The following is a 13,561-nucleotide window of genomic DNA, read 5'->3' on the forward strand; positions in this document are numbered from 1 at the left end:
TTTTCGAGCAAATATTCATGAATAATTTCCAATATTAAGTTCTTCTTACCTTGAAAAAAGTATGATTGGATCGAAATCATTATGAGATATAGCTTCTAACTGTACTAATAATTCTTGAACACATTTATATAAAGCTCTTGATTTCGTTGCTGAACTCGTAGCCAAATTCAATGTTATTGCATTTATTTGCTGCTCGGGGCGTCCCTGCAAAAATATACATTATATAAGGAATCTTGATTGTGTTCATGAACGCCAGACGTGATTACAGAATAAATTACTTATTATATGTATAAACTACGCCAATTCTGTTTAAAAAGGAGAAAGGTTTGTCTAAAACTAGCGGCGGAAGTATCGCTGATTGGCATTAAAAATTAATGGTCCATTCAAAATACAGCAAGCAGATTTGTACAATTAAACCTTCTTAAGCTGTGTGTGATTAAACCGTTGAATATTTTTATGTTGATTTATGAAAAAAGAGGTTGGAAGACATATTCCTCGTGCAGTTTAAAGTATTTCACTCTTAAAGACTCAAAAGAATATATACAAAATAGAAACATGATAATGAATGGCAATGAAAAAAACAACAACTATAATTCATATGTTACAAAAAAAACTTTTTAAAGAGTCAAACTAAAAATTTATAAATTCAGTTCTAAAATATTACCTGTACGAAAGAAATTGTGACGCATGTGTTTTTTAGATCATCATTTATGAGATTCTCTGATGTAGCTGTAACAACGCAATCGTTATACAATCTTTCAGATCCGACCTGTGGACACACATCATCTTTAAACTGTATTGGAATTTAGATTAATTTAATGCATAATATCGCCATTTCAAAACCATGATCTACTAAACATCTTCAAAACATGTTGAATAACAATGGACATATTCACAATGTCAAGCTATAACGAACTTCGTCTAAACCCTTGACTGCAATAGCCACTATTCTTGTATCACATTAGTTTGTAAATGCAGTAATTTAATTGGATTGTACGCTAGCAAAAACAGCCAATCAGATATCCCGATGTTTCTGTCGCCTGCACGCTATTCGTCGAATTCATCGAACGATACATAAAAGGTGGCTTATGATGTCAAGGTATAAGAGGATGGTAAATGGGTAAATTGTTAATCATGGTCATTTTTATTTCTATATGAAGTAAAAACTAAAGAATTATGCATATTAAGATTCCTACCGTACTATCTAAAATAAACACGACAACTGGAATCTGTGTTTTATATACTGCCTTCCAAACATCACTTGTGGGAACTTTATGAAGATCTTCAAATAAAATACTGTTTTCACAGGTGTAAGACTGAAGACAAATTAACAAATTGGTTAACAGATTAACAAGAATTGTGTTTATTAACACATTAACCTCCATGTGTTATCTTACCATTGACTTACGAATACTATCCAGTTGGGGTTTGCACGTTTGCACTAGTTCGCTCGTCTGGATCCATTCGCAAGTTATATAAGGTGTAACAAACTAGATATGTTTCTAATACAAAGATTGTCAGTATTCAGAAATCGGATTCCAAAGGTTACTTAAAGTCTTTCAATTCTGAAAGGGATAGCTTCACCATTTCTATTTCTATATATTATGTCTTTTCTACATATGACAGTGTCTCAAGAAAAGACGAGTCGTCATTATAACATTCATAGTGAATATTACTGAACACACATTTGAAGACTCAAATTTCAATGGTGAGCTGCGAACACTATTACTGATTACCTTAGCTAAAACAATCCCGTTTCTTTTATCAAACCTAATAACATGTCCACTATCTCTAAGTGTGATGTAGTCGTAAGAACTAATTTGGTTTCAAACGGACCCGAATTCTAAAGATATAAGACAATACCTACCGAATATCTATATAAATGGGTTTTGTCACTTATTATTTGTTTGTTTTGTTCGGCTGCCACTGAAAAGTAGAAAGAACGCATAAAATATATAAAGCAGTTATGTTCTATTTATATTTAACTTTTGTTACAGTAAGAAACAAGCCCGCCCTTTGATGTACCCCCCCCCCCCCCCCAAAAAAAAAAACAAAAAAAAAACAACCCTTCAGATACGACTAGTGGGGTCAAATAAGACTAAAAACAAGTGAGATCAAAAATAGGGATCAGATGCGTCGGTCTGGATAAGAAACTGTACCCTATGTAAAGCTATTTCAAAAAGTCGTACAAACGTTGGTGAATACCTGTTGGTGTAGCTGAGACTGAGATTAAAAGTATGAGGGGGGTAAAAATTGACTCATCATAGTTACCTTCATTACACTGTACTGATTTCAAATAATCGAACTGTTGTTTCAATGTGGAATTTCCCATTTTAAAGGAAACATTACTGGCACCATACTCAAATCTATCTTTATTCATAGCAGTATCTCCTCTTTTAATTCCTTCTATAATAGCTTCATGTATAAACTGTAGCTGAGACTGAAATTGTAAGTATAAGGTGGTTAAAAAATAGACTCAGCATAGTTCATTTTGAATCTAAAACAAATGGTAATACATGTAGTTCAATGTTGGTTCGAGCGAATTCACTTTGTCCACAAAGATATTTAAGTGGTCTGTTCACGTCTGCCCTTTCGAACTGTATCACTGACATGGGGAACTGGGTTGAACAACAGCGGCTGCAGAACTGCCTATAGAGTGGTGCCACTTAATCCCCCCCCCCCCCCCTCATCGGAGCTGCAACTAGGGTTGGATAAATCCATGCCAAGATTAAACTCTTCAGGTTACAGAGCAACTACTTACATCTGTTTGAACCATTCCTTTTCTTTGTTCTCTTAAATTTTTGACACATTCCAAAATATCTACTTTCCCAATATCATTATATCGTTTTAAACAGTAATCTATAGCAATATAGGTACCAGTTCTACCTACACCAGCACTGTACAGAGAGAAAAAAAAACATTTTACATTTTGTTGCTACAAGAATTTGGTTGTATATTCGAATAAACACTAATGAGCAGATAGCTACAGCATGTAAAGACGAGGTACGGTGTCCGATGCGGGATTTTTGATACAGTAGAAAATTATAAGTAATGTACGAAAATCGCATAATTTCTTCAAAAATAAATATAAACTAGAAATTTATTTTCCTATCTCTATAGATATCTTTTATATATGAGGGAGTTCCAAAAAAGACGTCTCTGTACACACATAAATTTAGAGGCTCGAATTTGGACTGTGAGCTGTGAACACTATTACTGATTGACTTAGCTAAAAAAGAAATCCCCATTTCTGAGACTAAAGTATGATTTATAAAAAAAAAATGGTGCACTTGTCCCTTTAAGTTTGAAAGATTTTCTTGTGAGTGATAAGCTGGTCACACATTAACACAGTTTCTTATATTATGTATCATGTGAATACCTACCTACAATGTACGAGTACAGGTTTGGTTGAATTGGGAATATATCTATTAACTGTATATTGGAAATCTAACATATCTTGTATATCTGGTACACCATGATCTGGCCAGCTGATATAGTGAAAATGACAAAACTCGTGTGTTGTACCATCCTTGAAATAAAAGTAAAGAAAATCAGCGAAAGTTATCAGGGTATAATACCAATAAAAAGTGAAAACTGTGAAAACTTGGAAAGAAATAACAGTTTTTCTTAAGAATAACAACTAAGATTGTCCCAATCTTTAAGCATTGATCTTTCCAGAATAAACCTGTATCTATGTACAGCTTGGTCGACGACAACCATTTGTTCGACGTAACGAAGATAATGACGTCATGTAAAAATTCCAACGCTTTAACCGACTGTGCTACAGTCCGTGGTAAAATCAGGTTTCAGAAATCACATAAGAAATTATCATCCTCGTAGAGTATATAAATATAGAAAATATCAATACCTTTTCCATAGTGATGTATCGTTTAGTATAATTGGCTCGTATTTTCTCCTTCTTCAACGTTAGTTTAATATCACCAAATGTTTCTGTACCATGTTCAGGCCAATATCGTATACATTTAGTCTGAAAAGATTCCATCAGAAATGACATGACAATTTCCAAAATTCTTAGCTGCAATTTTTAAAGGAAACTGATATGGGTTGAAGACTAAAACTTAATTTTTATGGACTGTATTTTTTACAATATGTTTTAAATAAATTAAAGGTAAATTACCTCTTATAGATAGACTAACAAGTTGAAATTTTTATACTTGGTTAGTGGCCCTACCTGATGTCATAACTATACAACAGAACCCCTCTATAATCCATACAACTAATTAATTCATGAAATATGCTTAGAAGCGTTTCTTCAATAATTATTTAGCTTAATTGATATATCGTGTGATATAGAGATTCTATTCTTTAGTCATGGCACCTGGTAAGTCCAATTGATGAATATATACACTTGTTAACCATAAATTTTATGTCCATTCTAAGCGGTGGTATTCCTTTTAAAGTAACAAAATTTACCTTTCCACCTTCAAATTCTCTTGTTACCATGACAACTTTTTCACATTTCATATCCCAAATCATTCTAACAAAATCATTGATAGTTACCGCAGTAGAACCTGAAAACAAATTCTCAATATCAATTCAAAAAGCAAATATTTATTCCTTTAACACAGTCTTTAAAACGCACCGGAGTGCGCCCGAAAATGACACAGTGTAATACGCCGAGTTGTCCAAGAAAGTCAAAGCACTTTGTATCTACAATAAACGACGTCAGCCTTCAAAAATAATTCACTGGGTCCACTTTGATGAATATCATCACATGGACAGGTAACTAGTCTCACGTGACATTTTGATTGCGATTTCATTGGCTAACACCTATCGGAATACGCAGAGCGTTAACGCTTAAAACCCCTTCGGAGGTTAAAAGCGTATTACGCAACGTCGACAGAGACAAGATTGAAGGATTTCTCGGCGTTTTCGCGTTGTGTATTACGTAGCGTGAAAACGCTCACGAGAACGAATGGAAACAAGCCTGAACTCTTCCTGTTGATAGTCACCAACAATCTCATAGAGTTTTGTGCCACCATCTTTATTTTTTATTAGTGTCAGAGAAAGGCATAATGTATATTGAGTATTATAGTTTATTTACCTTGAGCAGCGATAAACTTCTTTCCGTCGTAACCCTGAAATAAAAATAAAAACTCCCTCTTAAAAACAAAATTTATGTGAAATAAAACTGCATTACGATAAAATTTCGAAATAGGAAATCTTGTTCTTTTCCTTGCATTTTAGAGAGAGTAAATGTAAGAAACTATCTCCAAGTCCATTGGACAAATAGGCATTAAAGGGACAAGTGGGCAATTTTGTGAGGTTGATTTGAGTCTTGAATATCTGTGAATAGTCTTCAGAAGAACAAAAAATGTACGAAAATCATATAATGCCTTAAAAAAAATGTCTCAAACCAGGAATTTATTTTCCTTTTTCTATATAATGTCTTTTCTATATATAGAAGTGTCTAAAGAAAAGACGAGGACTCGTCTTTTTCACTTTCAAACGCGGATAATTCTGGACGCACATGGATTTGAAGGTTTAGATTTCGATGGTGTGCTGTGAACACCGTTACTGATTGGCTTGAGAGTAAGGTTCGATATTGGTTTAAAAAAAATGGAGCAACCGTCCCTTTAAATTTAGTTACTTACATTCATATAATTAGCATTGATATAATCTGAATGAGGGACACCAAGTAGTTTCTGTAATATTACTCTTGTCTTATCATCTGTAATTTAATTCTGATAGTATTATACTATTCGACAATTTTCAGCAGTTTCCGAAAACTGAATATGTTGTAGAGCGTGGACCGTGTGATTTAACACATGGTACGAACAGATAGGTATGGTCTGTTAATCAATTTGTTATACAACGTTTAATTTATTTTGATAATAACCTTGATTCGATTTGCAAATTATGCTCAATCGAAACTTTCTTGAAAGTAAGGATCAGATGATGGTCGTGGTTTCTAATCCCAGTCGGCATGTAAAAGTCTGATGACCTTGAATAAAAAAATCCGTACAAGCAAGACAATCCCGTAAATCAGATTCTGGTCCAAAGTATGGCAAAATAAGTCATCTTTCCACATTGTTCCAGTCTACCTATAGTTGTAAATGGGTATGGATAATCTGAGAATGAATTTGTACTTTGTATTGCTGAATAAATATTATTACATACAGACATTACTTGCTTCGTAAAATGTAAAAATTTACAGAAAATATCAATAATCTTACAAGGGTAATAGCCTTTAAATCGATTCTTCTTGCGGTTCTCTGGTATATGTGATACATCGTAACTTGAGGTAAAATCATCGAACAGTGCCTATTGGAATATCACGAAAAGATAGAAGTAAGACCACTATTAAATAATATCTGGGCTATATGTAAAATATTATGGGGTACTAAAAGAGTGGCCCGGCCTAGACCCTTCCCCTCCTCCACTTTCAAATCTTTTATCATTTTGCATAGTGAAAGAATGAACAATTTTGTAGCCCCTGCTTGGCCCACCTCGCCTAATGTTTCATAGAAATGCCACTGTACAGAAAACTGTGCCTGATTGTACACATCTTCACAATTTTACGAACTCTTATACCTTGACATCATTGGCACTTTACTTTTATCAACAAAGTTTCTTTAATCATGTTTTCAAACATTGAACCTCACAAGGGAGATAAATCGTATATCTAAATCTTGCCGACAGGTGTCGTCCTACTTTCAAACGAAGTGCCTAATGATATCAAGGAAATTACAAGATGTATCGTCCAGAAAATATTTCAGATTCTCATTTTAATATTTTTTATTGAAGCTTTGATATCCATTTAGTGACTTTCTATAAAACACTTTTTACCTGATACAACTCTTCAAATCCTTTACAGGGACTGGTTTTAATGACGAATTCTTCAAGTTCTCTAAGGTTAAAGTCAGAGTCATCTGGTAGAACGCTGTTATACTCAATATCAGCTATTGCCTCTTCCCCTATTGAACTATGTTCATCTTCGACATCTCTGTTTTGTACAGCTTCTATCGCCTCAACATTTTCATAGATTGGCCCTGAAGCAATCAACATTTATTTTGAAAGATTGGTCCTGAAGCAATGAAAATTCAGTTTGAAAGATTGGTCCTGAAGCATTGAAAATTCATTTTGAAAGATTGGTTCCGAGGAAATGAAATAGGAAATTTTAGGAAATAAAAATTTATTTGAAAGATTGGTCCTGAAACAACTTTTAACAATAAATTTAGCATAAAAGTTCAATCATACCTGTTACTGATCCGGAACGAGCAACATGCGAATAATCAACATAGAAAGATTTCGTACACGATTCACCTTCTCTTGGCTTTCTGAGTTTTCTCCTGAAAGAAATAAGTTATTCAGATGGTATATATATATACACATAGTATACGACGTAACGAACGTATAATTTGACCTTTAGGTAGGCTACTAGCTACCTGCCAGTAGCTAGGCCAAGCCCCTTCTAAGAAAATGTTGACCCCACCCCCTCGAAAAAATTTAGATGACTTATATGACTTGTTGAGTTGCTATAGTTGAGCCCCCCTTCAAAAAATCCCCCCCCCCTCGAGACCCTGGGCTAGCTACGGGTCTGAGGCTACTACAATGTGTAATTGATCTTTGCTATTCTTTGCAATCACTTGATGTTTGGTTTGGATAAGAAATTACTTACTTCTGGAGAGATTTAAGATATTACTTACTCCTGGTGAAATTTTAGAAATTACTTACTTCTGGAGAGATTTAAGATATTACTTACTTCTGGTGAGATTTAAGAAATTACTTAATTATGGAGAGATTTGGGAAGGGCCCTCTGATAAAGAATATGAGCTAGTGTGTCTCTAGTTTAGTAAGTGTAGGAGAACCACATCACAAATTAAGTTAGGAATTAGGCTACATGTAGAATTCTTTTCGTCGGCTGTTTCAGCCAAATGCTCTACTAATATGTTGAGTTCAATTTATAAACTCTCTCCAAAATTATAGACCTAATCACAAACAAATAAATTTATTATCTTTTCATATAGAAGAAATGAAATGCAATGGAGTTTTATGTTCTACTGTTCTCTATCTTTAGATAGATTAGGACATGAAGAAAAATCACTTACAAGACAAGAAAAACAACAATAACAATGATGATAAGAACAACACATGTTGATACAGCAGCTACTATAGTTGATTTGGAGTCTGAAACCAAATATAAAACCTTTTATATACATCCTAATCAAAATCAAGTTGATAGAAAGTTTTGATGTTGATTGGTAAAGATTTTCAGATAAGACGCTCTGGGCACCTTAGAGTATGTATACACAGATTGACTTTAAAGTGATTGTAAAGAGGTTTTCTAAATTCTTTATGTGTATCGGGGACACTGATAGCATCAATTTGCACCAATTTTATTATTGATGTAACAACTACTTCCAATTAACTTATATGGTAACGTTTTAATTTGAGAATAATCCAAATAGAGTCTGGAACATCATCATGTCGTATTACACATTCGGGAACTCTCTTGAACTTGGAATCAAGTGGAACCTCAAACCACAGGAGAAACCCTAGACCTCCCTGTCAGCCCCTCCGACCGGCTTCACTGACTGCAGGAAACCGAGAAATTGGAAAGCATAATCTCGACCCATGCCGATATTGAACCCTGGAGCTCCAGGTTAGAACGTAATACTCATTGACCAACCGCGGCTAATAATCCTTGACCCTAAAGATGTAAGGGCCAATATAAAATGATAAACCTACCTGTACCAGTAATGGCTTTCTTCATAACAGTACAGTCAGTTCCTTGATATCCATCCTGACAATCACATGCTCCATCTATATTATTACACTGATCTTCTGATTGACAAAATCTTGCTGAACAATTTGATGAACAATTATACCCATAGAATCCTTCATCACATTCTACATAAAGTTAAAGATACATGATATGATATGAACCATCAATTCAATTGAAGCTGTTATTAAGAACCATAGAGCCCTCTTCCTCTGGGGTGTTAGGTCCGCCCTATTTCTCTGAGGTGTTCCCTCCGAGATTTTAGAACCCTCCGAGAATTCTCTTCCGAGGTATAGGACAGCCTCTTCATCTGGGCTGTAAGAATCGCCCTGTCCCTCTAAGATGTTAGGACACCCCCCCCCCCTCTGAGGTGTTAGGGCCACCCTTTCCTCTAATGTGTTAGGGCCGCCCTTCTCCTCTAAAGTATTAGGACCACTCTGTCCCTCTGAGGGTTTAGGACCAGGTTTCCTCATCTTCTGAGGTGTCAGGACAGCCCTTTTTCTCTAAGGTGTTAGGACCGCTCTGTCCCTCTGAAGTGTAAGGACCTCCCTGTCCCTCTGAGGCGCCAGGTCCCTCATCTTCAGAGGTGTCAGGACAGCCCTTTTTCTCTAAGAAGTAAGGAACTTTTTTTTGAGGTGTTAAACTACACTTTTACCAAGCTTTAAATTCTTTGATAGGTTGCAGAACTAAAACGATATTATTACCATAGGAACAATCAATTGACTGAAAACCTGGTTGACATCCATCAATACATTCTCCTGTTTTACTGTTACAGTTTAAATTATCATTACATTTTCTATCTGAACATTTCTTACTGCAGCCTCTTCCATACAAACCAGTCGCACATTCTGAAACAAATTGAAAATTGAAGTTTAAAAAAATCCTAGAATGAAAATGACGTCTTAGATATCTTAGAATGAAGTCTAACATATCTTAAAATAAAGTCTTATATATCTTAATATAAAGTCTAAGATATCCTAAAATACAATCTAAGATATTCTAAAATAAAGTCTAAGATATCCTAAAATACAATCTAAGATATTCTAAAATAAAGTCTAAAATATCCTAAAATACAATCTAAGATATTCTAAAATAAAGTCTAAGATATCCTAAAATACAATCTAAGATATTCTAAAATAAAGTCTAAGATATCCTAAAATACAGTCTAAGATATTCTAAAATAAAGTCTAAGATATCCTAAAATACAGTCTAATATATCCTAAAATAAAGTCTAAGATATCTTAAAATACAATCTAAGATATCCTAAAATAAAGTCTAAGATATCCTAAAATACAATCTAAGATATCCTAAAATAAAGTCTAAGATATCCTAAAATACAATCTAAGATATTCTAAAATAAAGTCTAAGATATCCTAAAATACAATCTAAGATATCCTAAAATAAAGTCTTATATATCCTAAAATACAGTCTAAGATATCCTAAAATAAAGTCTTATATATCCTAAAATAAAGTCTAAGATATCCTAAAATAAAGTCTAAGATATCCTAAAATACAGTCTAAGATATTCTAAAACAAAGTCTAATATATCCTAAAATACAGTCTTAGATATTCTAGAATAAAGTCTAAGTTATCCTAGAATAAAGTCTAAGATATTCTAAAACAAAGTCTAAGATATCCTAAAATAAAGTCTAAGATATCCTAAAATACAGTCTAAGATATTCTAAAATAAAGTCTAAGATATTCTAAAATAAAAGCTAAGATATCTTAAAATACAATCTAAGATATCCTAAAATAAAGTCTAAGATATCCTAAAATACAGTCTAAGATATTCTAAAACAAAGTCTAATATATCCTAAAATACAGTCTTAGATATTCTAGAATAAAGTCTAAGTTATCCTAAAATAAAGTCTAAGATATCCTACAATCTTAAAATTAAGTCTTAGATAACACAAAATACAGCCTAAGATATCCTGTACAATTAAAAAATCTGGCTAGATTTGTTTGAAATTGGAGATATTAATACAAAAAATGAATTTCTTCTTTATGAACGATTTAAGCCTTGGATTTAATTAATATGAATTTCTGAAGTAGAAGCACTCGGTTACCTTGTTTACAGTCAACTGAAATATAACCATCTTTACAACTGCCTTCACAACTACCATTAATATTATTACATGGTGATGTTTTTACTAAACAATTTCTTTCTGAACAATTTTCTAAACATTGATCACCATATGTTCCCTTCGTACAAGCTAAAGAATTGTTTATAAGGTTTAGTTTTGTCACTTCAGTTATTGGTTTGTGTTATCTCATGATAAGATCTTGTATCAAAAAGGTTACTGAAAAGCGGTAAACTTACCAAAGGATGCAACACAAAAAATTCGGTCTTCGGCGCTCATAAAAGAAAAAAATGTTGAAATATCATAGAATTTCACAAAAGATAGCTACATTGCTCTCAAAATAACGATCCATTGATATTCTACCTTATTGCGTGAAATCGATTTGTCTTGGCAAACGTCATCAAATGTATTTACCCTCCGGAACATGATCGTTGTATATTACCTTGAGTACAATCTAGAATTGTTGGACTATAACCCACAGAACATCCACCAGTACATTCTCCTGTCACATGATCACACATTGAATTCTTCAGACATTTTCTATTATTACAATTCTTCTGACAACCAGCACCATAAAAACCATCAGGACATTCTAATGTATAAAACAAAAAAGTATATGTAAAACGTTTATCAATGAATTCTATCACATGGATTTCCTCAAATTTGATGATTACTTTGCAAGCTCAAGAATCTTATTTTAACCTGATTTACTTACCTACTGTACAATCATCTTCTTTATAACCTGGTTTACTTACCTACTGTATAACCATGTTCTATATAACCTGGTTTACTTACCTACTGTACAATCATCTTCTCTATAACCTGGTTTACTTACCTACTGTATAACCATGTTCTATATAACCTGGTTTACTTACCTACTGTACAATCATCTTCTTTATAACCTGGTTTACTTACCTACTGTACAATCATCTTCTTTATAACCTGGTTTACTTACCTACTGTATAACCATGTTCTATATAACCTGGTTTACTTACCTACTGTACAATCATCTTCTTCATAACCGTGTTTACTTACATACTGTACAATCATCTTCTCTATAACCTGGTTTACTTACCTCGAGTACAATCATCTTCTTTATAACCTGGTTTACTTACCTACTGTACAGTCATCTCCTCTATAACCTGGTTTACTTACCCACTGTACAATCATCTTCTCTATATCCTGGTTTACTTACCTACTGTACAATCATCTTGTTTATAACCTGGTTTACTTACCTAGAGTACAATCATCTCCTCTATAACATGGTTTACTTGCCTTGCCTACTGTATAGTCATCTCCTCTATAACCTGGTTTTCTTACCTCGAGTACAATCACCTCCTCTATAACATGGTTTACTTGCCTTGCCTACTGTATAGTCATCTCCTCTATAACCTGGTTTACTTACGTACTGTACAATCATCTACTCTATAACCTGGTTTACTTACCTACAGTACAATCATCTTCTTTACAGCCTGGTTTACTTACCTACTGTACAATCATCTTCTTTATAACCTGGTTTACCTACCCACTGTACAATCATCTTCTCTATATCCCGGTTTACTTACCTACTGTACAATCATCTACACTATAACCTAGTTTCCTTACCTAATGTACAATCATCTTTTTTACAACCCGGTTTACTTACCTACTGTACATTCATCTTCTTTATAACCTGGTTTACTTACCCACTGTACAATCATCTTCTATTTATCTTGGTTTTCTTACCTACTGTGCAATCATCTATTATATAACCTGGTTTACTTACCTACTGTACCATCTTCTCCTCTATGACCTGGTTTATTTCCCTACAGTACAATCATCTACTCTATAACCTAGTTCACTTACCTACTGTACAATCATCTTCTCTATAACCTGGTTTACTTACCTACTGTACAAATATCTTCTTTATAACCTGGTTTACTTACCTACCGTACAGTCATCTTCTCTATAACCTGGTTTACTTACCTCGAGCACAATCATCTTCTTTATAACCTGGTTTACTTACCTACTGTACAGTCATCTCCTCTATAACCTGGTTTACTTACCTCGAGTACAATCATCTTTTTTATAACCTGGTTTACTTACCTACTGTACAATCATCTTCTTTATAACCTGGTTTACTTACCTACTGTACAGTCATTTTCTTTATAACCTGGTTTACTTACCTACTGTACAGTCATTTTCTCTATAACCTGGTTTACTTACCTCGAGTACAATCATCTTTTTTATAGCCTGGTTTACTTACCTCGAGTACAATCATCTTCTTTATAGCCTGGTTTACTTACCCACTGTACAGTCATCTTCTCTATAACCTGGTTTACTTACCTACTGTATAATCATCTACTCTATAACCTGGTTTACTTAACTACTGTACAGACATTTTCTTTATAACCTGGTTTACTTACCCACTGTACAATCATCTTCTCTATATCCTGGTTTACTTACCCACTGTACAATCATCTTCTCTATATCCTGGTTTACTTACCTACTGTACAATCATCTTCTCTAAAACCTGGTTTACTTACCTACTGTACAATCATTTCTCTATATCTTGGTTTGCTTACCTACTGTACAATTATACACTATATAACCCGGTTTACTTACCTACTGGACAATAATCTTCTTTATAACCTGGTTTACTTACCTACTGTACAGTCATCTTCTCTATAACCTGGTTTACTTACCTAATGTACAATCATTTTCTCTATAACCTGGTTTTCTTACTAACTGCACA

At 33.7% G+C, this 13,561-nt stretch overlaps 2 protein-coding genes across 2 annotated transcripts; both read right to left on the reverse strand.

Moving 5' to 3' along the window:
- Positions 1–2,377: 2,377 nt before the first annotated feature.
- On the reverse strand, positions 2,378–6,855 carry LOTGIDRAFT_55421 (hypothetical protein; the record flags this gene model as incomplete). Its single annotated transcript, XM_009046625.1, has 9 exons — positions 2,378–2,440; positions 2,762–2,897; positions 3,384–3,529; positions 3,869–3,988; positions 4,435–4,532; positions 5,066–5,099; positions 5,616–5,692; positions 6,198–6,285; positions 6,811–6,855. Coding segments are annotated over 9 exons (807 nt in total), but the record flags the coding sequence as incomplete, so codon positions are not given.
- A 2,542-nt stretch (positions 6,856–9,397) lies between these two features.
- On the reverse strand, positions 9,398–11,417 carry LOTGIDRAFT_136182 (hypothetical protein; the record flags this gene model as incomplete). Its single annotated transcript, XM_009046626.1, has 2 exons — positions 9,398–9,567; positions 11,297–11,417. Coding segments are annotated over 2 exons (291 nt in total), but the record flags the coding sequence as incomplete, so codon positions are not given.
- Between the last annotated feature and the right edge of the window lie 2,144 nt (positions 11,418–13,561).

The sequence above is a fragment of the Lottia gigantea genome (genome assembly GCF_000327385.1).
Source record: "Lottia gigantea unplaced genomic scaffold LOTGIsca_104, whole genome shotgun sequence".
Classification (NCBI taxonomy): Eukaryota; Metazoa; Mollusca; class Gastropoda; family Lottiidae; genus Lottia; species Lottia gigantea.